Here is a 26560-nt window from a genome sequence, read left to right as displayed (position 1 = left end):
GAAAGCATTCTTAAAATGTCTTTCTTCTGACAAATGGGGCTTCCTTTGTATCTGAACATCCAGGGTGGCTGGGCAGTGGATTTAGCCAGAGACCAGGAGGCTGGACACTGTGGGTTGGTTTCTGGGACTGCTTCCAGGTCCACTTGTGACCAGGCTTCCTGGGCCCTAGCATCCACGACTGTAAAGTGAAGGGTTTGGAGCTCTCTGAGGAAAAGGCCTTCCAGTCCTGGTTGTATAATTCCTTCTGAATCCATGTTTGGGTCACTAAGGATATCGTTACCCAGGTCTAGTGCCCTCCTCGTTAACCCAGCTCCAGAGTCACTGACTCAGGTCTGGAAAACATGATGTTCTGCTTGCAGACAGGGCTGGGAGAACGGAGCTGGGTGGTGGGCAAGGCAGGAGGGCCCCATCAGCAGCGGCCTCTTGGGCCTCCCTTTCCCCATTTACTCAACAAGGGGGCTGGTCTTCATTAAGTCCTCCACAGCTCAGACTTTGGGGGACTCCACCAAAGCATAGGGCCCCTGTGGCCCACTGTGTCATTCTGCCCCTGTGTATGCATCATAATCCTACCTCAGGCTCGTCCATTCCCAGACTCGCTCATGGACCTGGCCCCAGGGATGGAAGGGGTGCTGCATGAATGAGTGAGTGAGCAAACTGATAATGGGGGGATAAATGAACTCTGTATGTGTATTAGTCACTCAGTCGTATCCGACTCTGCAACTCCATGGACTGTAGCCTGCCAGACTCATCTGTTCATCGAATACTCCAGGCAAGAATGCTGGAGTGGGTTGCCACTGCCTTCTCCAGGGGATCTTCCCGACCCAGGGCTCAAACCCGGGTCTCCTGCGTTACAGACAGATTCATTACCATCTGAGCCACCAAGGAAGCCCCTCAATGAGCTGCATGAGTGAACAAATGTGGAACAGATCAAGTAGCCCTGTGAAGGGCGGGCAGGAGAGTCTGCATGGCCAGGGTCATCTTGCCAGCAGGCTACAGACGGAGACTGCATCCAGGCCCACCTGGCAGATGAAAGATAAAATGTTCCTGAGTCAGCAGCTGCCAGCTGGCTCCAGGTATCAGGAAGCTAAGGGCACAGGCTGGACTCAGACAAGTTCTAGGAGTGGGGAGAGGAGGAAGGCAAGAAAGAAAGGACAAGAACGTGAGGTCTTCTCAGGGGATGCAGGGGGGCCGGAGAGTTCAGAAGGGTCTGCTGGACTCAGGAGCCCCTGCCATGTCTCAGGGTTGGGAGGTTATCTTGTGCGGCTGGGCCACTGCAGGTGGAAATAGCAATGGAGAACAAGGAGGAAGCAGAGGCTGGGCTAGACCTCAAGCACCATTCCGTTTCCCCCGGACTTCCCTCCCACCGTTAGGTGGGGAAGCTGAGGCTGAATGAGCCCCTTTACTGGAATGGCCTCTGCAGAGCTGCCTGTGACCTCACCCTCAGGTTACCTGATCACCCCAAATTGGAAAAACTGAACTGGCCCCAGGTGGCCTGTGGTCAAGGCCCCCAAGAGCCAGGCCAGGAACACCACGTGAAAGTTGTGCAAGGGATAAGCTGATCAAGTCATGTTCTGGGGCGGCCAGACTCCAAGAAAGCGTGGCAGGGCTTGAGCCCAGGCGGCTACAGAATGGGCTCACACCTAGGCTGTGACAAGTTTTCTAGCTTTAAAAATGATTCATATACCCACTCTCATGGGAATCCCCTAGTGGGTCAGTGGTTAAGACTCTGCTCTTCAAATGCAGGGAGCAAGGGTTTGACCCCTGCCGGGGACACTAAGATCTCACATGCCTTAGGGTGCTGCCAAAAAAAAATCCAGAATACACACCCTCATATCACTGGATGTCCATGGACCTCAAGCTGTTTGTCACTCCAGTTCTGATCTACTGGGTTACATATGGGGTCAAGTCACTGTGTGCTCCCACCCCTAGCCTTACCAGGAGGAGTCAGGAGAAAACCGGGCAAAGTCCTCGCCCTCCAGAACAAGACTCGCTCTGTCACTGGGGGGACTTCATGAGTTGAGAGCCTGCTTTGTGTCTGCGCTGTGCTGGGCCTGGGGTTATAACAGGGCATGAGGCAGACAAGGCACCCCACTCAGACAGTTTGTATCTAGTGAGAAGAAATCCATAATGAACATATGCATAGATAAATATGACCATATCACATGGTGACATGTACCAGAAAGAAAACAAGTTAATGAGCTAGAGCCTTGCTACTATACAAGTGTGCTCTGCAGATCAGCAGCATCCAAGCACCAGGGAGCTCACCAGAAATGCAGAGTCTCAGGCCCTGCCTAGGATCTCCTGAATCTCCATTTCAACGAGATCCTCAGGGGATGCCTATGGTCAAGGAGTCAGGAATTCATTCCAAGCATGGTTATTACCCCAGGGGAAAAGAAATATTCATTAACATATTGAGACCTGAATATTCTCAGTTTCTGGAAGCTCTGTCTTGCAAGTAGAGGGAACAACCAGTACTACCAATCTGAAAATAGTCCCCTTAAAGCCACAACTGGAAATTCCCTGGTGGTTTAGTGGTTAAGACTTTGCCTTCCAATGCAGCGGGTGTGGGTTCAATCCCTAGTCGAGGAGCTAAAATCCCACATGCCTCACAAACAACCAAAACATAAAACAGAAACAATATTGTACCAAATTTAATAAAGACTTTAAAAATGGTCCCTATCAAAAAAAAAGAACCTTCCCTGGTGGCTCAGTGGTAAAGAACCTGCCTGTCAATGCAAGAGACATGAGTTCAATCCCTGGGTCAGGAAGATCCTCTGGAGGAGGAAATGGCAACCCACCTCCAGTATTCTTGCCTGGAAAATCCCACGGACAGAGGAGCATAGGAGGCTATAGTCCATGGGGTTGCAAAAAAGTCAGACAAAACTCAGCAACTAAAAAAAATAACAAATGTTTAAAAAAAAAATCTGTAAAAAGAAAAAAACCATAACTAACTTACTGGGGAATCTTAAGCAAGTCACCCCCACCTCTCCAGGCCTGTTTCCCACCTGGAAAACTGAGGAGTTGAACTAAATAGAGGCTCTTTCAAACTGGAAAAAACAAAAGAAACCACAGTCCTCTGAATGGAGGATTTTGAGGCATCAAGAATCAAATGACCAGCTAAGAAAGCTATCTGAGGGATCAGCATGGCCTTGAAGTCCCAAGACCTACATGCAAGACATGATTGAGCGACTGGGTATGCACATACATACAGTAAATAAAAACTTAAATGGGAATGAAAACAGCAACTTAAGGTGCCATCTCTGGGAAGAAGGAGGATGAAAGAGAGGGGTATACACAGCTACTTTCTATTTGTTAGGTCTTATTTCTCAAGCTGAGCGATGGGTACAGGGATATTTATATAATTCATTCTCTCCTATTTATTAATACATTAAGTACTTAAAACAACAACAAAAAAGGAAAAGTGGGAAATGTTTTCCAGGTAGAGGTACCAGCTTGAGCAAATGTCCAAGGACACAAAGTAGCAAGAATATCGCCCCCTTCTCCCAAACTTCACAGCTCAGTTCAGTTCAGTTGCTCAGTCATGTGCAGAGTATTGGACTTTCAGCTTCAGCATCAGTCCTTCCAATGAATATTCAGGATTGATTTCCTTTAGGATTGACTGGTTTGATCTCCTTGCTGTCCAAGGGACTCTCAAGAGTCTTCTCCAACACCACAGTTCAAAAGCAACAATTCTTCGGTGCTCAGCTTTCTTTATAGTCCAACTCCCTCATCCATACATGACTACTGGAAAAACCATAGCCTTGAGGAGATGGACCTTTGTTGGCAAAGTAATGTCTCTGCTTTTTATTTTATTTTTTAAAATAAATTTATTTATTTTAGTTGGGGACTAATTACTTTACAGTATTGTAGTGGTTTTTGCCATACATTGACATGAATCAGCCATGGGTTTACATGTGTTCCCCATCCTGAACCCCCCTCCCACTTCCCTCCCCATCCCATCCCTCTGGGTCATCCCATTGCCCCAGCCCTGGGCATTTGTCTCATGCATCGAACCCGGAATGGTGTTCTGTTTCACATATGATAATATACATGTTTCAATGCTATTCTCTCAGAACATCCCACCCTCACCTTCTCCCTCAGAGTCCATAAGACTGTTCTATGCATCTGTGTCTCTTATCCTGTCTCGCATATAGGGTTACCATCTTTCAAATTCCATATATATGCATTAGTATACTGTATTGGTGTTTTTCTTTCTGGCTTACTTCACTCTGTGTAATGGGCTGCAGTTTCATCCATTTCAATAGAACTGATTCAAATGTATTCTTTTCAATGGCTGAGTAATATTCCATTGTGTATATGTACCACAGCTTCCTTATCCATTCGTCTGCTGATGGACATCTAGGTTGCTTCCATGTCCTGGCTATTGCAAACAGTGCTGCGATGAACATTGGGGTACACGTGTCTCTTTCAATTCTGGTTTCCTCGGTGTGTATGCCCAGAAGTGGGATTGCTGGGTCATATGGCAGTTCTATTCCCAGTTTTTTAAGGAATCTCCATACTGTTCTCCATAGTGGCTGTACTAGTTTGCATTCCCACCAACAGTGTAAGAGGGTCCCCTTTTCTCCACACCCTCTCCAGCATTTATTGCTTGTAGACTTTTGGATAGCAGCCATTCTGACTGGTGTGAAATGGTACCTCATTGTGGAGAAAGTTCCATGTGCACTTGAGAAAAAGGTGAAATTGATTGTTTGGGGGTGGAAAGTCCTGTAAATATCAATTAAATCTAACTTGTCTATTGTATCTTTTAAAGTTTGTGTTTCCTTGTTAATTTTCTCTGCTTTTTAATATGCTGTCTAGGTTGGTCATAATTTTTCTTCCAAGGAGCAAGCGTCTTTTAATTTCATGGCTGCAATCACCATCTGCAGTGATTTTGGAGCCCAAAAGAATAAAGTCTGTCACTGTTTCCACTGTTTCCCCATCTATTTGCCATGAAGTGATGGGACCAGATGCTATGATCTTAGTTTTCTGAATGTTGAGTTTTTAAGTCAGCTTTTTCACTCTACTCTTTCACCTTCATCAAGAGGCTCTCTAGTTCCTCTTCACTTTATGCCATATGCAGGTGTCATCTGCATATCTGAGGTTATTGATATTTTTCCAGGCAATCTTGATTTCAGCTTGTGCTTCATCCAGCCTGGCGTTTCGCATGATGTACTGTGCATGTAAGGTAAATAAGCAGGGTGACAATATACAGCCTTGACATACTCCTTTCCCAATCTGAAACTCCACAGTAGCTTTTCCAAATCTTTACTCCCCCATTTCCCATCTCACCCCTTTCGCCTAGCCTCACACTCCGCGGCTGACCTTTCTGACCAGATAAGCCCCTTCCCCATCGGATAGGCTCTCACCCCAGTGGCAAGAGTACACCTCTCATGTGACCATTCAATACACGAAGGCACGCATCGCCTCAAACGCTGCAGACTCCAGGAAGACCCGGCGGGGTTCCAGCCCCAGAGCCGGCCACGAAGCTGGGGACCGGCCGTTGCAGCTCGGGACAGCAGGGGGCGCTGCGGGGCAGGCCAGGACCGCGGCTCAGCCCGCGCCAGCCACTGGGTCCCTGGGCGGAAACACAAACGTTTCCAAGCGGTACTTGTCCGTCTCGTTTTTAATAAAAAGGGTTGAACGATGGGGAGAGAGTGGGAGGAAAACCATTCTAAGACCCAATTCGCTAGATAGGCGTCATTAATGTTTCCGAGCTCGTTATTAAAGAAAGGGGTTTGACTCAACAGCTGGAAATCACGGAGCCGATTTCTTTCTTGCCTGACAGCTGTCCTTTAGAACCGATTCTGCGCACTCATGCTTTCCTCTTCCCGGGATGAAATCTTGGCAGGTCTCCTAGCTTTCCGAGAGTCTCCCGTTTACAATCAGGTAAACTACGTGCCGGGGGCAAGTGTTAAAGCAAACCTGCCGGGATCTAGCTCCCTCTGGCTGGGACACCTGCTGGCTGGGGTGGGCACCGGGCAGTCTCCCTCCCCTGCGAATCTTCTGTTCCTTCTGCTCCTTCCCGGGCTGTCTCTGGCTCTCCAGAGTTGGGGAAAGAGGGGGCGAGGGGTTGGGGGAGGGAAAAGTCACAGCCAAGAAGGTGTACCCACGGCACTGCGCTCTGGCCTTTCGTTTGTTCTGTCCCTAAGTAGTGTCCTTCCCCATCTCCTGAGTTGGTGCCAACTCATGTCCATGGAGTCGGTGATGCTATCCAACCAGTTCATCCTCTGTTGTCCCCTTCTCCTCCTGCCCTCCATCTTTCCCAGCATCAGGGTCTTTTCCAATGAGCTGGTTCTTTGCATCACATGGCCAAAGGATTGGCGCTTCAGCATCAGTGCTTCCAATGAAATCAGGTGTGATTTCCTCTAGGATTGACTGGTTTGATCTCCTTGCTGTCCAAGGGGCTCTCCAGAGTCTTCTCCAATACCTCTGGTCTTGGCAGATTCCAGATGCTGACACTCTCCCTCAGGAGCACTTCTGGTAGGCTCCTTGGAGACCCACACCACCATTCAGTTCCAGCACCCCTAAAAAGAAGTGCGCTTCCTCTTCCATGCTGCTTACAGCCCCTCAGCTTCTGCATCTCTCCTCACAAGTCCAGCCTCATTCTGTGGGAGTACCCTAAGTGGAAGCTCTCTTCAACAGGGTCCTCTCCAAGAAAGCCTCATTCTTTTTTTTTTTTAATGATTATTATTTTTCCTGATTCTTTATGGAATCTTAGTTCCCTAACCAGGGATCGAACTGCGCGCCCTGCATTGGAAGCATAGAGTCTTAACCACTGGACCACCAGGGAAGTCCCAAGCAGGCCTCATTCTGCTCCTTACCGTGGGGTCTACATGTGCCCTAAGAGAATCACACAGCTGGAAGTGCAGCCCCTTGCCTAGGAACTACCCCCCAACTCACCAGATTCCAGATCCTACAGCCTCCCCGCTCCAAGGCTCCCCAAATAGATCTCCCAAAGCCTATTTCCCCTGGTTTGAGGGGGAGCAGGAAGGGTCCTTCCCCTTCCTGGTGAGGTGTGGGTTGGGGGACAGACAGAGTGAATGCCCTGACATCTCTCTGAAGAGAGTCTTCTGTAGGGTTCCTGGGGAACATTCTCTTCTTGACAGGCAGGTAACTGAGGACATGGCTCTTAGCCCTGCTGCTTCCCCGCCTCCTGAGTTCTGAATTCCTTTTAAGTTCAACAGCTCTGGCCTTTGAGGCCTCAGCTGAAATTCTGCGGTGAATGGAAAAATCTTTGATTATGTCTTATTAGTTTCCAACCTTGGCCTGAGAGCACTGTCTCTAACCTCAACCCAGAAAAGACCTCGCCAGAGGATACACCCAGAACACATACCTGTCCCTCCCCTGGTAAACTTCATGCTCCAGCCACTTCCAACAGACAAGTTGCATGTCACCTCCTGGGCTTTACAGCCACCTCCCAAACCTCATGTCTCCTCTCACTTTGCCTTTCCTTCCACCAGAGGAGTTCTACTCCACTTCTCCACTTGCCTCATTCCTTGAGGTCTTTGAAGACCAGAGTCAAAACGTCTCGTTCTCTGGAAAGCCTTCCCTGATACGCCCTCCTAAGTACTTCTACAGGCTTGCCACAATTCGTGTTCTGTTAAGATTACCTCGATCTGTACCCATCTCCCCAACTTGATTCCGAGCTCTTTGAGGGCAACGATGGAATTGTTTTGCTGAGTGTGTTTACATTGTTTGTATGAAAAACACTCTCAAAAAGAAAGCAACATCACCTATAATCCTAGCATTTTTATAATGGCTCCACCTGCTAACCCCAACCTCCCACTCCGTCTCTCCCTCAACCCCTCCTCCTTGGCAAACAGGAGTCTGTTCTCTGTGTCCATGAGTCTGTTTCTATTTCCTAAATAGGTTTATTTCTGTCATAAATTCCACATATAAGTGATATATCATATGGTATTTGTCTATTTCTGACTTAGTTAACTTTGTATGACAATCTCTAGTTGCATCCATGTTGCTGCAAATGGCATTATTTTTTCCTTTTTATGGCTTAGTAGTATTCCAGTGTGTATATACACCACTTCTTTATCCATCCTTCTATTGATGGACATTTACGTTGCTTCCATGTCCTGGCTATTGTGAATAGTGCTGCTATGAACATAGAGCTACATGTATATTTTTGGATTAGAATTTTATCCGGATATATGCCCAGGGGTTGCTGGCTCATAGGATGGTTCTATTTTTGATTTTCTGAGGAACCTCTATACTGTCTCCATAGTGGCGGTACCAACTTACACTCCCATCAACAGTGCAGTAGGGTTCCCTTTTCTTTACATCCTCCCCAGCATTTGTTATTTGTAGAGTTTTTAATGGTGGCCATTTTATTGATGACCAGCACTTACTTTTGATATTACAGGAAGGACAAAGAATCTTCCTTCTCCTGTGTGTCCCACCAATCTTAACTCCAGGGACAAACACTTTTAAGAGAGTGATATGATTCTTTACTGCCTTTTCCTGGCACATATGTGCACACACACACAGAATTTTATTTCTTACGATCGTCTACAATTCTTACTTGGTCTTAATTCTTACTTCGTCTACAACTTCCATTTTCACTTAACAGTCTGTCTTGGATATCTTTCCATATTATTGCATATGATTCTACCTCATTCATTTCTTAAATTATGTGTATATATATATATATATAAACAGAAAATTTTCTGTTTTAACCATTTTTAAGTGTATGATTTAGTGGTATTAATTACATTCACTATATTGTGCAACCATCACCACAATTTCCAAAATTTTTCATCATCCCAAAACAGAAGCTCTGTACCCATTAAGCAATAACTCCTCATGCTCCCTGGCCCCTCTCTCCATAACCCCTGATTATGGTGCCCTCTAATCTACTTTCTGGCTCTACAAACGCCCCATTTTTTTAAAAAAATGACTGAATATTATTCCACAGTAGGAGATGTTATCATCTAATTAGCCATTCTCTACTAATAGGCATTTCGGTTGTTCCCAAGTTTTTGATAACAAGCAAAACTGCTACAAATCACGCAGAAAATTGAGGAATGGGTTGCTGGTTGCTGAGACATAGGGTGTGTGCATTCAGAAATCTAACAGATACTTTTCAGCCCATGCATCGCTTTTCACAGGAAGGTTTCTGACCTCCATTTCCAGATATTCTGGTTTAATAAGAGTGCGCTGGGGCCCGGCAACCTGAATTTCTATAGACATTCTACCGGTCACTGTGATGTGAGAACACACAATGAGGAACAGAGCCGTGTGTCCATGATGCTGGGCCCCCAGCATCTGCCCTCTCCCCTGGAGCAACATCATAAACTGTGACACCCCAACTCATGGCCTGCTGCCAACAAGACAAGGCTGCCCTGATGAGTCATCAGGCACAGTGAGCAGGCCCCTAGGGTGACAAAGCCTCTAAGGAAATCTTGATGGATTGTGCGTCTCCCAACCTGGAAGCCCTGAGTCACCCTGGTTACCAAGCAGCTCTCAATACTGTTAGCTTTGCCCTTTGTGGGAGGCAAACTCACCCCTCATTCAAATCAGGGCCTATCAAGGAAAAGTTTATCTCCCTGGGGAAATTATGACTCACGCAACAGGAGTGGTGGGTGAAGGACGGAGAGGAGAAGCGAAAAGAGAAACAAGGCTGAATTCATTCCAGGGGTGGGAGGAATTAAAAGGTGAAGGAAAATAGAGTAGAGAGGGAAAGAAAGCAAAATGACTATAGAGTTTGAGGGAAGTCACAGAAAGGAAAGAAAGAGAAAGGGGAGGGGGAGCAAGAAGGAGGAAGAGAGGAGAGAAAGAAAAGACAACACGCAGCAGAACATGGGATGAGTTCCTTAGCTGGCGTTTTGGATCAGTCCAGAAAAAACTGCTCGTCAGACATCAGGAAGACTCCGATGGGGTCTGGCTTGGTTCTCAGGCCCTGCCTATAAGCCAACTTGCATTTTCAGCCTCACCAGCATTTCCCGGCAGTCTTCTGGGGGGTGGGCGGTGGAGGTCAGTCTCTGAGCAGTGGGCAAAAACATACTGAGGAGCAGCCATACGCTGTGTGCCCAGGTAGGGGGTACAGCCTTCCTAGTCATCTGGCAACAAGGAATAGATCCTCAAAAAAGGTGCACACTCCTTGCTCAGTGTCTTAGCTATAGAGGACGCTCCTTGCAGTGCTAGTTACGGTAAAGAAGAAAAAAGAATGAAGGCAGAAATGAAATGTGGTTTAATAGATTCATGATACATTCTTATGACACACTGTGATATAGCCATTATAGTGGTATGCTGCTGCTGCTAAATCGCTTCAGTCGTGTCCGACTCTGTGAGACCCCATAGACAGCAGCCCACCAGGCTCCGCCATCCCTAGGATTCTCCAGGCAAGAATACTGGAGTGGGTTGCCATTTCCTTCTCCAGTGCATGAAAGGGAAAAGTGAAAGTGAAGTCGCTTAGTCGTGTCCGACTCTTAGCGACCCCATGGACTGTAGCCTACCAGGCTCCTCCGTCCATGGGATTTTCCAGGCAAGAGTACTGGAGTGGGGTGCCATTGCCTTCTCCTATAGTGGTATAGATGATCCTTTAATAAAATGGGGGAAATCCTCACAACACTAGGAAAAAAAATAAGTACATGTTTAAACTAATCTTTAAAATGGTATGATTCAAACTTCCCTGGGGGTCTAGTGGTTAGGACTCTGTGTTTACACTGCAGGGGGTAGAGATTTGATCCTTGGTCGGGGAAGTTCTGCATGCTACAGGATATGACAAAATAATAATAATAATAAAGGTATGATTCCAATTTTGTTAGTGGATATGGGTGTAATGGGGATGGCATTGCCTCTGCCCTGACTCAAAGTCTTCTGCAAGTTCAATTCAATACTGTGCTAAGATAAAGTTGTCTTGATTTTCTTTTTTGTCAATCTCATGTCTAGCCTCTACCCCTTCCTCACTAGCCTCCCTGTAGGGGACATTCCCATCAAAGTCTTGCCAGGGCAGTAATTCCTAGTCCCTGATCATGTATGGATGTGAGAGTTGGACGGTGAAGAAAGCTGAGCGCCGAAGAATTGATGCTTTTGAACTGTGGTGTTGGAGAAGACTCTTGAGAGTCCCTTGGACTGCAAGGAGATCCAATCAATCCATCCTAAAAGAGATCAATCCTGGGTGTTCATTGGAAGGTCTGATGTTGAAGCTGAAACTCCAATACTTTGGGCACCTCATGCGAAGGGTTGACTCACTGGAAAAGACCCTAATGCTGGGTAGGATTGGGGGCGGGAGGAGAAGGGGACGACAGAGGATGAGATGGTTGGATGGCATCACCGACTCGATGGACATGGGTTTGGGTGGACTCCGGGAGTTGGTGGTGGACAGAGAGGCCTGGCGTGCTGCAATTCATGGGGTCGCAAAGAGTCGGACACGACTGAGCAACTGAACTGAACTGAACTGATCACACTGCAGAAGCCCATATGATTGGATTCCTCTTCTGCCTGCCCCTGGTGTAGCCAGGGGCCCACCTGCAACCACGACAGTGGAAGTCACTCGGTTTCGCAGTGTGATCCTGGCTAGGCTCCTGCCACTGGGCCCCCTAAGCCCATCCCCTGGGAATACTGATGCTTGCGTGCTAAGTCGCTTCAGTCGTGTCCAACTCTGTGCGACCTCTAGACTCCTCTGTCCATGGGATTCTCCAGGCAAGAATATTGGAGTGGGTTACCATACCCTTCTCCAGGGGATCTTCCTGACCCAGGGATCAAACCTGCCTCTCTTATGTCTCCTGCATTGGCAAGTGGGTTCTTTACCACCAGCGCCACCTGGGAAGCCCAGGGAACACTGATCGTCTAAGACATTTCCTTTGGTTTAAGGAGTTGGCCTTGGCTTCTGTGGCTGGCCACCAGAAGCCTGGTCTGACACTTTCCCTAGGTTCAGCTGCTGGAAGTTCGGCCACCACTGCCCGCTCAGTGGGCAGCCCCACTCCCTTCCTTGGGTTAGGGTGTCCTGGGGCTGCGTGAGGAAGTGTCTATCTGGGGTAATCAGGTGGTACCTGCACCCTGGGGCTGGGCAGCCAGTGAAGGAGGAGCTGAATAGGATGCAGTTAATTCTTCTCCAGGAACCCAAGGAGGATTAGCCGGCAGAGGTCCTGAACACAGGCCACGGGACGTGTTCTTCTCAGTGACAGCAGGTAAACAGTAACTAGCTCCCATGTGATGCCTGGGCACCTAAAAAACTGGCCCTGCAAGCCAAGAGCTGCCAGCATGACCTGAAAAACAAGGTCTAGGAAAGAGACAGGAGGGCTTCCAGGCTCTCAGACAGGACCAGAAAGAGGCCAGAGACCCAAGTGATGGTTCAGAGAGGGAGGTGCCACCAGCCAGGAGTGAGAACCCACTGACTCTGGAGGTCCCAGGACTTGTGGCACTGTCCATGTCAGCTATGGTGATCTATACTATCTTTGCTGGGCAGGATTATGTCAGAAGCCCTTAGATGAAAAGGGTCTCTGGGTATCCCTTGGGGAGGATTGAGGGAGAACAGCTGGAAAGATGATCCCCATTTCACAGCTGGTCTGGTAGGGGGAGCCAGGGGCAAAAATGGGTTTTTGTTGTTGTTGTTGTTGTTTAGCAATGGTTTTTAAAAAAAAAATCGTTTGGGACCTCCCTGGTGGTCCAGTGGTTACGAATCTGCCTGCCAATGCAAGGGACACAGGTTCAATCCTTGGTCCTGGAAGATCCCACATGCCAGGGAGCAACTAGCCCACGTGCCACAACTACTGAGCCCATGTGCCCTAGAGCCCATGCTCTGCAGCAAGAGAAGCCACCAGGATGAGAAGCCAGTGCACCACAACTGAAGAGCAGCCCGTTCATTGCAACTGGAGAAAGCCTGTATGCAGCAATGAAGACCCAGCGCAGCTAAATAAATAAATACATAATATTTTTTAAAAAAACATTGATTGAAGTATAACTCAAATATGGAGGAATGCACCCAAGTAATTTTCACAAAATGTAAACACGCCTGTGTAAAACCATTACCTAGGCCATGACAAAAAACATAACTCAGGATCTCAAAGTTCCCCATTTGGTGACAATGATGATTTTAAAGAGGAAAGTGGACAGGGTCTGAGAGCAAAGGAGGAAGGAAAGAAAAGATCTTCCTAGGTGCCAGTTGACTGACGCGTGGTCCTGAAGACACAGCAGGAAGCCCCCCGGTCTGTATTAGCACCAGCTGTTGAACTGGCCTGCATGCAGAGCTCTGGGACACACACCTGGTGTTCAGAATCTGCCCTTGGGAACTTGGTGAGCCACGGGCAGCCCTGCCAAGAAAGGTAAGGAATTGGGTGTTTAGAGAAGATCACAGACCAGGTAGGACTGGGCTGAGAGCTTGAGGGCAAACAGGAAAGAGGATTGCTTCCGGGCTGGGAGGGCCTGGAAATGCTTGGTCCCAGGGGAGTGGCTGCCACAGTCACTATTTGTTCCCCCAAGTTTCTGTTTGTCCAAGAATGATTCATGTAGGTTCCACTGATCAGTCCCTCCTTCTCTTCCCCACTGTGAGCTGCTGTGCCAAGGGCAGAGGGGCACTGGGGGACATGCACAGCTGTGATGCCAGAGAGACCTGAGTTTGAACCCCAGCTCTAGGCTGTGTGACTCTGGAAAAGTTTCATTCCCTCTCTGACTTCAGAGAAATGGGACAATAACCTCATGCAATAGCTGTGAAGAGGAAATGAGATAAGCCACATAAAATGCCTGACATTTGGCAGGCACTTAAAAAATGCTTGCTCACTTTTCTTTGTCCTTTTTCCATTTAACAAATATTTATCTGGGGCCTAGTGTAAAGCAGGCAGCTGTGCTAGGCGCTGGGAAGAGAGTGATCAACAAAACCGGTATGGAGACTGGCTCCTGTTATGGAGCTTAGACTCTAACGAGGGAGAGAGATTCAATAAACAAACATATACACATCGTGAAAGAGAAGCACAATGCGTTAAGAAAAAGAACATCAGGACTTCCCTGGTGGTGCAGAGGATAAGAATCCGCCGGCCAGTGCAGGGGACATGGGTTCGATCCCTGGTCTAGGAAGTTTCCACATGCTGCAGAGCAACCAAGCCCACGTACCACAATTACTCAGCCTGTGCTCCAGAGACCAAGAGCTGCAACTACTGAAGCCCGTGCACCTAAAGCCTGTGCTAGGCAACAAGAGAAGCCACTGCAATGAGAAGCCCATGCAGAAGGGCTGCAGCTAGAGAGCAGCCCTTGCTCTGCACAACTAGAGAAAGCCTGAGTGTAGTAACGAGGACCCAGCACAGCCAAAAATAAATTAATAATAAATAAATAAATAAAGCAGTGTGAACATGTCAAAAAAAAAAAAAAAAGAATATCAATGGTGACTTCCTTCCAACAGAGTGGTGAAGGAAGGCCTCTTGGGAGAGGTAACACTTAAGCTAAGACCTTAAAGGATGAGAATGAATCAGGCGTTTTGGAAAGCAGGACCTGAAGTGGGAAAAAGGCACAGATTTTGAAGCCAGATGTGGACGGGTTTCAAATCTTGGTCCACTACCTAGCAGCTGTGGGACTTTAGGTAAGTCCCTTTACCAGCTGGGGCCTCAGTTTTATCTTCCTTAAAATGTGGCTAAAAACACTTTACAGAATTGTGACAATGAAACCCAGCTGTGTATATCAAATGCCCTGTCTGGAGTCTCAGTAAAAATCAGTTCCCTTCCTGTACCAGCTCTTGATTAATTGTTGAGTAACTGGCATAGAAATGATGCACGCATGCATTTAACACACGTGTGCACGCACACACACACACGTGCAGTACATACACACCATCAAAAACACACACAGGCAGGACACAGGTACCTCCTCAAACTGGGGATTCAAGGAGAGGTCCATGAAGGGACCATGGCAGGAGAGAAGCAAGGAATAGTGCAGTCCCTCAGGGCAGCTAACTGTGGGGGCCTGAAAGGAAGACAGTGGTTACCAGAACCAGAGAGGGTGTAGAGAGGGTGCCTGAGAGACACAGCTGACTCACACAGACCTGGCAGGGAGGGAGCCAGGGAATAGAGTCTGATCCCGCCTTCCTTTTCCCTCTGATCTCCTCTAGGCCTCACAGTGGCCAAACTCAGATGCAAGCTGGAGGGCACAGGTATTGTATTGCACGCTCAGTTGCTCAGTCGTGTCCCTTTGCATCCCCATGGACAGTAAGCCACCAGGCTCCTCAGTCGGTGGGGATTCTCCGGGCAAGAATACTGGAGAGGGTTGCCATGCCCTCCTCCAAGGGAACTTTCTGACCCAGGGATGGAATCCATATCTCTTTTGTCTCTTGCATTGGCAGGCAGATTCTTTACCACTAGCGCCACCTGGGAAGTCCTCTGTCCTCCAGAAAATGATTTCTTTTTAATTTTTAAAAATTTATTAATTTTTATTTTATTCTATTTGTTTGGCTGTGTTGCTCAGCTTTCGGGATTTTAGTTCACCGACCAAGGATAAAACCCATGCCCCCAGCAGTGGAAACACACCTAACCACTGGACAACCAGGGAATTCTCATGACTTCTTATTTTAAAAAAATAAGTAAGAAACACTCCTAGGGAGTATTCAGAAAAGAAAGAAGGAAAGGAATGAGGGAAGGAAGGAAGACAGGCCCTTGTCCAACTCCCAGTACCTGACACCATGACTGACACATAGTAGGCCCTCAGGTATCTGTTTTCCCATCGCCAAAGGGGAATAGCACTACCTGCTATTTGTTCTGAAGATGAAATTAAACTCTCCAAAGAACCTGGCCCAAAGTCAGACCAGTCCGGTTCAGTCCTGGACCATTCTGTAAAGACCTGGATATTCCTCAAAGGGCGTACGGCGGAGGAAACGGAAGAGGGCCCTTGTGTGTTGGCAGGGGTCTCCCCCACTGCGGAACTCACAAAGGGAGCCTTGTACGGGAGTGGTGGCAGGATGCTTCGAGCGACAGCTGGGCCCAGGGCTGCCAGGCCTGGGCTGGGCTGGGCTGGGTTGGGTTGGGCACTCTGCCACAGGCGGCCTTGTGAGGGTCCTTTCATCTGAGTCCCAGCTGCCACTTGGCCGGCTGGCCCAAAGCCCAGCAGCCTGGAGAGAAGAGGGCTGGCAGCTTTGTCTCAGGAAGAAGAACAAAGAGGAGGGCAGAGGGAAGCAGTGCTTGCTCTTGGATTCAGGCCAAAGGGAAACAAGATCCAGTTCTAGGCAACACCAAGGTACTGTTTGAATTCCTTTGTTGCCGTAGCATTAAGCAAGACAGTTTCACAGAGACCGTCTCAAACGATATCTCAGCCCCCACCACGTTACAGGTGGAGAACTGAGGCCCAGAGACGGGCAGGGACCTGGCCAAGGTTACACGTGAACAGCAGAGCCACAGCTGGAAACCCGGTCGGTTTCTTGTCCCCTGGTGCTAAAGGATTCTGAAAGAGGCACTTCACCTCTGGGACCCCTGGGGTTCTCATACGTAAAATAGAGATGCTAATTCCTATTTTGAATGGTGAGGGTCAAATGTGCTAATGGATATAAAAGGAAGAAGAGGGCTATTTGACTTGGGTCTTGAAGGCTGTGTAGGAGTTTTCCAGAGAGAAGGAGCTGGTAAGGAAAGGCATTCTGAGCACAAGGAACAGCATAAATAAAGTTCAAGAAAGCATAGGAATGTAGGTTGTTTCAGGGCACTGGAGCTGGGGAAGAAACCAGAAATGGGGCCCAGGCTTCTTGATGCTGTCAGAAGTGCCCACTGCCCCTCCAAGTGTCCAGCCCTCGTTGCTGTGGTGATGACCTTTCAGAACTCAGCCTCCCCATGGAATCATCCTGGCTCATGCAGCTGATCAGCCCTCTGAGAGGAGTCAGACAATGTGAGGGGAAGGGGCTTCATGTGCTGGGCAGAGCCAGCCTGGCCCATGGGAGGCTCCCTAATCCAGATGTGGCAGGCAGGGAGGCCTGCTTTGAGGAAGTCACAGCTGCCTCCCCATGGCTCAACCCTATTTGCAAGTCATAGTGTTCAAGGTACACACTTGTAACCAATGTCTCAGTCCATCCAGGCTGCTATGACAAAAATACCGTAAATTGAGTGTTATAAAGAACATTTATCTCACACCATTCTGGAGGTTAGGAAGTAGAAGATCCTGGTGCTGGTGGATCTGGTGTCTGATGATAGCCCGCTTTCTGGTTCATAGATGGCCATCTTCTTTCTGAGTCCTCATATGGTGGAAGGAAGGAGTCAGAGAGCTCCCTGGGGGTCTCTTTTATAAGAGCACTAATCCCATTGTTTCATGACTTAATCACCTCCCAAAAGCACCACCTAACATCATCATCTTGATGATTAGGTCTCAATGTGACTTTCAGAGAGAGACAAACGTTCAGACCACAGCACCCAGATACAAAGCAATTCTTTACAGTCACAGAAAGAATTCTGGAGCGAAAAAGACATGGAGTTTAAGCTTGGTTCTGTCAATTACCAGCTGTGTGGCCTTTTAGCCATTCACTGAACTTCTCTGAGCCTCGGTTCCCTCATCTGTAGAGTAAGTCTAACTGCTTGGAAGAACTTATACAAGAGTCTGTGTTCAGTGCGGGTGCTCAACACATGATCATTTTCATTTCCTTCCTTTCCCTGGCACAGCTGACCCCTCTGCTGGGAGGAGTCCCTGGCAGGCTTCTCTCAACAAAGCTTTCCCCGCTTCAAGACCCAGCTTACGGGCCACCTTTTCCATGAAGCCTTTCCAGATCCCTCAAACTGGAAAGCTGACTTCCTCTTGGGCTGCCTTGTGCTTGTCCTATGTTATTGTGTTTTCTTTTGTTTTGCTCTTTCATACTTTTTCATGTTCACTGCTACTAGTGACATAATATAAACATGTATTAAGAAAAACATTTCTTTTTTAAAGATTTATTTGCTTGTTTGACTGAACTAGGTCTTCATTGCTGTGTCGGCTTTTCTCTAGTTGCAGCAAGCAGGGGCTACTCTCTAGTCGTGATGTACACAATACATTGCAGTGACTTCTCTTGTGGAGCACAGGCTTTAGGACATGAGGGCTTCAGAAGTTGTGGCTTCTGGGCTCTAGAGCACAGGCTCAGTAGTTGTGGCGCACAGCTTATCTGCTCTGTGACATGTGGAATCTTCCTGCATCAGGGATCAAACCTGTGTCTCCTGCACTAGCAGGTGGATTCTTTACCACTGAATGCCACCAGGGAAGTCCAAGAAAAACATTTCTTAATCAATAACTTCCCCTCTCTATTTCTATCCCATTCGTACAGAATAACCAACACTAATATCCACTGTGCATCCTTCTACATTTTTCTAAGTATACGTTCACATGTGTGTGCTTGTGGTCAGCCATGTCCGACTCTTTGCGACCCTTTGGACTGTAGCCTTCCAGGTTCCTCTATCCATGGGATTTTTCAGGCAAGAATACTGGAGTGGGTTGCCATGCTCCTTCAGGGGATCTTCCTGACACAGGGACTGAACCCACATCTCCTGTGTCTCCTGCATTGTAGGCAGATTCTTTACCCACTAAGCCGTTAGGGAAGCCCAAATATTCACATAAACAGATATAAATTTATATGAGGTTTATGTTTATGTCTTTACTGAAATCCTATAGTATACACCGGAGAAGGCAATGGCAACCCACTCCAGTGTTCTTGCCTGGAGAATCCCAGGGATAGGGGGAGCCTGGTGGGCTGCTGTCTATGGGGTCGCATAGAGTCGTACACGACTGAAGCAACTTAGCAGCAGCAGCAGCAGCATAGCATACACTGCTATGATGTTTATTTTTAATTGCTTAATAAATATGAGAGGCTTCCCAAGTGGTGTAGTGGTAAAGAATCTGTCTGCCAATGCAGTAGACACAAGAGACACCTGGCTTGATCCCTGGATCGGGGAGATCCCCTGGAAAATGACATGGCCACCCACTCCAGTATTCTTGCCTGGAGAACCCCATGGACAGAGGAGCCTGGCAGGCTACAGTGCATGGGGTCACAAAGAGTTGGACACAACTGAAGTGACTTAACATGCATGGATGCATGGGTTTTGGGGAAGAGGATCACTGAGACAAAGTGCCATTTTCATCACACTCTATCAAGGATACAGATTATCATCATAATTTCTGACTCCTGCTGTTGACCTTGATCACCTGGATAATCACCTGGCAAAGTTGTCTCTGTCATTTTCTCCACTGTGCATTTACTCTTCTATTCCCCTCTCTTTCCACATTGTCCTCTTTGGAAGGTCACTATGCAGGCCTATACTACACGAGTTATGCCCTGCTTCATAAGTTATGTTTTTTTTTAATAGTTATTTTTAATTTTTTAAAGTTTTATTTATTTATTTTTGGGTGCACTGGGTCTTTGTGGCTGTGCAGGGTCTTTCTCTAGTTGCTGGGGGAGGAAGCTATTCTCTAGCTGGGACGGGAGGGCTTTTAGTGTCCGTGGGCTCCAGCAGTTGCAGCTCACAAGCTCTAGAGCACAGTAAATAAATCTTTTCCGTAGTTGTGGCCCCTGGGCTTAGGTGTCACGGGGCATGTGGAATCTTCCCAGACCAGGGGGGCCCAGGGATTGAACCCAGGTTCGCTGCATTGGCAGGCAGATTCTTTACCACCGGATCACCAGGATTATGTTTTACCAGCAAAATACCTAGCAGGTATCTAGCGTGTGCTGCACTTTCAGCAGCTGATCTGAGTGACTATATAATCCACTCTCCCCTGGAGACTCACTTTTCTTACCTGTAAAATGGGTGTTTCTCATCCTTTACCTCCAGGACTGTAGTGAGTGGACAGTGTCAAGGACGTCAACGTCAGTTCCCTCTCCCTTCCCCATTTGGCTGTCCAGCAACCCAGACAAGAGAGAGGCAGTGACCAGCCTAAGGTGTCACCGCCAACTGCAGCCCAATCAGGGCTCTCACCACACCCTGGGTAGGATTCCCCCACTCCCGGGCGGGAGCCAGGTTCACTTCGGCCGGCCTCAAGTACCCCGCACGGGCCAGCGCCCACGGGGCCGAGGGAGATGAGCCTGACCTCGGCGCCCGACTCCCGGCCGAGCGGCCGGGCCGCGCCCCCCGCGGGCCGGCGGACGGTGAGTGCGAGCCCGGCTCCGGGCCCGCCGCCCTCCCTTTCCTCACTCCTTACAGGGCCCTCTAACCCTTCCCTCCCGCAGGTCTGCGTTCCCCTGCTTCGGGCGCGCCCCTCTCGGCCTGCGCCGGAGGCTCTCAACCTGGGCTGTTCCTGCCGCCTCGATCTCTCCTGCGGCGCCCCGGTCTCGGTTCCGGCTCAGGGCAGCCGCTCCTCGTTGCCCTCTTTCCGGCTTGGCTGCCTTTGTGTGGTCTCCTCCCTGTCTGCTTTGTGTCTCGGCTCGCAGCCCCTCTGGCTTGCCCCTCCTCCTTCCCTGCCCCACCCTTCCTGCCGGTGGGAGAAGCCCCCATTGGGGGCCGGCCGGAGTATCGTCCCCTCACCCCGACCCCACCCCACCCCCCACCTCTTCTGCAACCTGAACCCCTGCCCTCTCTCTGGCTGGCTCCTGAGTCTTCCTGCTTGCCTGTTTCCTCCCAGGATTTGAAGGGGTTGGAGGAGGGAGTGTAGACCAAAGGGGAGTATCAAGAAAAAGCCCAGTGCACTCTAGTATCAGAACAGTCTCACCTCTCCGGGGCTAGGTGCCATCTCGAAGGCTTGTAGGAAGGGAAAGCAGACCCAGCCGTGGGGCGACTGTGGCATTTACCAGTCAGGTGATGAGAGCCTCATTGTTGTTAGCTGTTGACAAAGGCACCTGGTCAGAGGCGTGGCCACCCAAGGTGCCCAATAAATGTCTGAATTAATTATCAGAAGAGGGAGGAAGGCAGGACAGCGCTTGATTCGAAAGTAGGCCAAGAGTGGCCTTTATTAGAACCCCAGGCGCTCCTGTAAGTCAGTGCTGAGGGTAAGTGCGGTTCAATTCAACAGACACTTACTGAGCACCCCCCTGTGCTGAGCCCTGTAGTATGTACTGGTAACATGAAGATGAATCTGGGATAGTCCTCCCTTAGGAGCCTTCCAAGCTAGTGGGGCATTCAGATGAAGGAACAAAGTTACAAGAGAGAGATAACTACCAAAACTAGGGAAGTACACGGCCCTCTGAAATCACAAGCAGATAACCCATCCAGAAAATTCCCAGGGCAATTAACTTGAAGGCTGAGTGGGCTGAGTGACTGGACCGTGGGTGGTAAGCGAGTGAAGTCCTGCGGACAGTGGGGCCCAGCTTGCTCTGGTTGGGTCGGGACGGGAGACCAGTAGGTGGCTCTGGTAGTTGATTGTCAGGGTTACAAAGGGCCTTGTAAACCTTGTTAAGGAGTCTGGAGTTTACCTTTAAAGAAATGTGGGCACTGAAGTGGTTAATGCAAGTGGTGACTAGATCAGATTTGCACTTCGGAGAAACTGCTCTGGTTTCAGAGTTGAGATGGGATTGGGTGAGGACATACCAGGGAGCCAGGTGCTGTGGCTCTGACCTGGCATTTAGAATCACCAGTATTTAGTGACTCATTACCTGTGTAGGGGGAGGTTGGGGACAGGAGCAGAGTTCGAGATTACAGTCTAGGTTTCTGTAGACAGGATGCAGTGGGAAAAGGTCCAAGTTGTGCTGTGGGGAGAGATGACTGGAGATGTCCCTCCACTGACTAGACTAAGAGTGACCTAAGGAAATGTTTGAATGTTTGGTGGGGTTAGAGCTGGGCCTGTCTGATTCACCCCTGTGTACCAGCACTAGCCTGATACCCACATTTCCCCAGCCCATGCACACAGGTCAGGCTTGCCCATCGAGGAATGCTTCAGCAGGGTGACTGGGTAGAACATGTGGTGAAGAGGGGCCATGAGGAAGGGCAGGTGGTCTAGAAGAGGGATGGGAAAGAAGTCTTTATCTGCTAGAAACAAATACAGCAGTATTCATGGATGATGTAGGAGGTTTGGGATTCCCAAAGAGATTTGGTGTTTTTAGAAAACGAGGAGGGAAAAGGGACAGAGTTAAGAAGCTTGGGAACAGGACCCAGGTCTTGGGTGATAAAGAAATGGGGGTGAAGACATCAGGGCAGGAGACTATTTTGTTTAGTATCTGGAAATGAGCTTCAGAAACAACATTTGAAGTGATTGGATTCATTAAACTTTCAGAGTTGAAGAGACTCAGAGTTCTCTTGATCCATTTTGCCTCCCTATGTCAGAGATGACTAAGCTTAAACTCGGAGTGGCTCAGATGGTAAAGAGTCTACTTGCTATGCAGGAGACCCAGGGGTTTGATCCCTGGGTCCGGAAGATCCCCTGGAGAAGGGAGTAGCAACCTACTCCAGTATTCTTGCCTGGAAAATCCCATGGATGGAGGAGCCTGGTGGGCCCCAATCGATGAGGTCACGAAGAGTCAGACATGACTGAGCAACTAACACACACTCAAGCCCAGAGAAGGAAGTGAGCTACCCCAGGAACACAGATAATAACTTGGCAGCAGTGGGACTGGATGTTGGGAGGGTGGGAGTAGAACACTCATACTGTCTTGCAGTCAGACTGACACGGATTTGATCCCAGGTGCCACTTCGCAGGTGGCACTAGTGGTAAAGAATCCACTTGCCAATGCAGGAGACATAGAGACAGTTCGATCCCTGGATCAGGAAAATCCGCTGGAGGAAGGCACGTCAACTCACTCCAGTACTCTTGTCTGGAGAATCCCATGGACCGAGGAGCCTGATGGACTACAGTCAATGGGGTCGCAAAGAGTCAGACAAGACTGAAGCAACTTATAATACAGCACAGCGACTTTCTCACTTCCTGACTGGGTGATCCTTGTCTCTGAGCTTTCCTTAACTGTAATGTGGAGATGTTAAGAGCACCTGTGAGCTTTCAGTGGTAGAGGAATGAGGAGAATCCATCACCAATCCACTCAGGGGTTAGAGTCTGCAACTTCTCATTTAACTGCCTGCTTTACAGAACCACCTTCAGGTTAACCAAACAACCTTGCCAAGGAGCCTGGAGGTTTATGGGAAAAGGAAAGAGTCACAGGTCCTGGGCTTATTTTTCTCAAGGCTGAATTGTTTGGCTGCTGTCAGAATGCATCCTCTTTTCTCCCCTCTCCATTCCAGCTAGCATAACTGTCCCTTGGTAGGAACTGTTGCTATGGCAACTTGGTTCTTCCCCCGAAATCTGGCTGCCTTGAGCTCTCTTAATTCCAGCACTTTAATCTTAGAGGTAGAGCCCACAGACAAGTTGAAAAGGAAGTCACACCTAAATCAGACTGAAGGACATTCCTATACCCCTGGCCCTGCAATGACCTGTAGTCAAGTCTCCAGTTTGGAAATCCAGCTTCCCCCCCAACACTGCAGATCTTTTCTACACCAACAGCCATCGCATCCCCTAGAAGACCTTCCCTGACAACCTCCAGCACTCGTCCACAGAAAGAGCCAATCCCTTTTACCTTTGAGTCTTCCCCTTCAGCACCTACACATCGAAACCATCTGTTTCCTTCTCTCCTCTGTGAGGCCCTCAAGGGCAGGAACTGTGTCATGTTCATCTGCTTAAGAGAAGGCTTGGATGGAATAGGTTCTTCCTACATTTTGTTGGATGACTGGGAAATGAAGAGTGGAGGTGTTCGAAAGTTGGAAATTAACTTCTGTAATGACTAAGTGCAAGCTTCAGGGTAAATCAGATCTTAGTTCAAATCCCGTGACATTATCACTTAATAACTGGTTGATCTTAAGCAACTTAAACTTCACCTCCTTAGTTTCTTTATCTGGAAAATGGGGATTTAATACATTCTTCATAGGATTGGTGTGAAGGTGGAGTTAGTAACTTTGCACAGTTAGTGGACTGTGAGGGGAGGTCTGCTTGGTCCTCTTGTTCCAGCTGCCTGACACAAAGTAGGTGCATACATGTTTTATTGAATGGATTTTAAATGATGAAAGGTGTTCAGGAAGCTGGTTTGTAAGGATAATAACTGATGTATCACTTCATGAGTAATAATCACTATAGAGTATTCGGGTATTTTTGTTAGGTCTGTGGGGCAGCACTTAGTATCCCCCCAAATGAAGCCTGACCCTCAGTCTCTTTTTAAGTCCCTGTCTACGTTGGCCTGTGGGCAGCTCCAGGCAGATACTGCATGAGTCTTACCCACATGCTTAGTGCTCAGCCCAAGAGAAGAGGCCTCTGAAAATTCTGATGAACAGCTAAATCTAATTTATGTTTGCACCATATGTTACCATTTATGAGGCAGTTTTACACCTGTTGTATTTGGTTTTACTGACCTTGTCACCACCAAGGATATTCCTGTTATTTAATCCTACGGGCCCTTATTTTGAAAAAATACCCATCAAACAAATTGTGTTTGTTAATGTCATGCCGACTGCTAGCCAGAACTTCTGATCTATATGAAATAAGAATTTTTATCACCATTCCCAGCACAGGATGTGGACACACAGTAAGTACCAAAGAAATGATTCCTGGATTGAATTCATGTATGGTTTCTTTAACGTTTCTCAAAGGTCGAAAGTGTATTTCTCCCTTTTCCCAATGCCTTAAAAAAAACAACAAACTATGTCTTATATCTAAACATTCCTGTCAGGAACTCATGTCTTTACAAAAGCTCCAAATTCTAATTTTATGAATAAGGAATCTGAGGCCTAGGGAGGGGAAAAGTCTTGCCACAGGTCACACACTTTAGCAGTATTGTCCCTGCAACTTGCTTCCACAGCAGCTTCCTCCACTAATATTCTGTGACCTAAATGAGAAAATTCAAATGCTTGAATTCGGTATTCTTATTTCAAACCAAAATATTTTCCTTCCTTAAAATGCCTACTCTCTGTAGCTATACAGCATAAATAGAACCCCCTTCTGTAAGATGGACATTCCAGTAAGCTGAAGCCAATTCTTACGGCTCCCCTAAATTCTGTAGGGTATTATTCTTTGGATGAAAATGAATCATGAGCTCCCTGGAGGTGGCACTGTTGGTCACTCTGCCTCTTGTGTCCCCCAGGAATCTCCGGTAGTGGAGCTGAACGTGGGGGGTGAGTTCTATACCACCACCTTGGGCACCCTGAGGAAATTCCCAGGCTCAAAGCTGGCAGAGATGTTCTCCAGCCCCGCCAAAGCCTGCCTGGATGCCGAGGGACGCTTCTTCATCGATCGCTGCGGCACCTACTTTGGACCCATCCTGGAATATCTGCGCAGTGGGCAGCTGCCCACCCAGCACATCCCAGAGGTGTACCGTGAGGCTCAGTACTACGAGATCAAGCCTTTGATCAAACACCTGGAGGACACGCCACAGATCTTTGGTGAGCAGGTGGCGCGGAAGCAGTTCTTGCTGCAGGTGCCAGGCTACAGCGAGAACCTGGAGCTCATGGTGCGCCTGGCGCGTGCCGAGGCCGTGGCGGCGCGCTGCTCCCGAGTCCTGGTGTGCCTGGTACAAAACGAAAAGGAGGATGCAAACTGCGCAGACGCCCTGCGCTCCCTGGAGGCAAACAAAAGGTCAGTGGTCAAATTCGGGCCTTGGAAGGCAGCCCTGGATATCAGTGACCTCCTGGACTGCCTGAACATGGACATTAAGGCCCAAGGGTACCAGGTATGCTATTCACACAACAGTCCGTTACCAGCCAAGGTCTCCGACTACTTCTATACGTTTAGCTTCAGCTGGTGGTGATCCCCAGGGGCCGGGGCTCTTTGTTATGGGCTGTGGTGGGAAGTATGAAATTGAAAGTTGCCTTAAAGAGCCATCTTTCTTTAAATTAAAAAAAAAAAAAAACCAGACAGGCGTTCCCTAGTGGTCTGGTGGTTAAGAATCCGCCTGCCCAATGCAGGGGACATCTGTTTGATCCCTGGTACCAGAAGATTCCACATGCTGCAAGGCAACTAAGCCTGTGGGCCAGAACTGCTGAGCCTGCTGCTCTAGAGCTCGGCTCTGCAACTAGAGAAACCAGCACAATGAGAAGTCTGCGCGTGGAAGCTGGGGAGTAGCCCACCCCCTCAGCTTGCCACAACCAGAGAAAGCCGGTGCACAACGAAGACACAGTACAGCTAAAAACAAACAAATAAAATTTAAACAAAAAACCAAATAGACATCAAAAAATTCCATGGTGGTCTAGTTGAGTTTTGTCACCAAATGTTTGTTTCCCTCTTGAGGTTCTTTCCATCCATTGCAACTGGATCCACTGTACTTGCCTACTGAGGTGCAGCTGTTTGCTCTTTAAAGTCTCATGTACCTACCAGACCCTTCCCTGAAGTCTAACAGCAATGTGGAGATGAGTTGGAATGTTTCAACCATGCTTTGGCTGGACATTCGGGATGACAGCAGAAAAGTAATAGGATGTCATGAATCTAGACAGTCAGACCTAAAAATATAATCCAGCCAGCCTCAGCCTGTGGCCCAGTCTTCTGGCCCTGGTGGCTGCCTTCATGAGGAAGATGCCACGTTAGTACTTGGAGTCGATGCTGCTCAGATCTTCTCTCCTGGGTGCTGTGACTGTTGGCTGATGAAACCTCACAAGTGTCCTCTTCTCTAGAGCTGCTGCTGCTGCTAAGTCGCTTCAGTCGTGTCCGACTCTGTGCAAACCCCATAGACGGCAGCCCACCAGGCTCCCCCGTCCCTGGGATTCTCCAGGCAAGAACACTGGAGTGGGTTGCC

At 48.4% G+C, this 26560-nt stretch overlaps 2 protein-coding genes across 7 annotated transcripts in view; one reads left to right on the top strand and one right to left on the bottom strand.

Moving 5' to 3' along the window:
* THRSP (thyroid hormone responsive) overlaps positions 1–20286 on the bottom strand; it is a 28453-nt gene extending 8167 nt beyond the window's left edge. The window contains exon 1 of one of the 2 annotated variants that reach the window (XM_081537548.1): positions 19666–20286. The gene's annotated coding sequence lies outside the window, so the exon portion shown is untranslated. Of the gene's footprint in view, positions 1–5366; positions 5521–19665 lie in introns of those variants that run through there. The other variant, XM_081537547.1, reaches the window with a different exon arrangement.
* KCTD14 (potassium channel tetramerization domain containing 14) lies at positions 19927–26005 on the top strand. Of its 5 annotated transcripts, none has more exons than XM_081537542.1 (3): positions 23715–24361; positions 24917–25501; positions 25737–26005. In XM_081537542.1, exons 1-3 carry the CDS (start codon positions 24275–24277, stop codon positions 25749–25751), a joined length of 687 nt encoding a protein of 228 aa, XP_081393668.1. In that variant the 5' UTR covers positions 23715–24274; the 3' UTR covers positions 25752–26005. The 5 variants fall into 5 exon arrangements, with proteins under 5 accessions (XP_081393665.1, XP_081393664.1, XP_081393668.1 ...); XM_081537543.1 differs by lacking the exon at positions 23715–24361 and adding an exon at positions 24550–24692 and having other exon boundaries at positions 24917–25407; XM_081537539.1 differs by lacking the exons at positions 23715–24361; positions 25737–26005 and adding an exon at positions 19927–20014 and having other exon boundaries at positions 24917–25646.
* The last annotated feature ends 555 nt before the right edge of the window (positions 26006–26560 follow it).

The sequence above is a fragment of the Giraffa tippelskirchi genome, chromosome 10 (assembly GCF_054371585.1).
Source record: "Giraffa tippelskirchi isolate mGirTip1 chromosome 10, T2T-mGirTip1v1.2.pri, whole genome shotgun sequence".
In the NCBI taxonomy this organism is placed as follows: domain Eukaryota; kingdom Metazoa; phylum Chordata; class Mammalia; order Artiodactyla; family Giraffidae; genus Giraffa; species Giraffa tippelskirchi.
The sequence above is the reverse complement of the archived record's forward strand: the minus strand, read 5'-3'. Positions and strand labels throughout refer to the sequence as shown.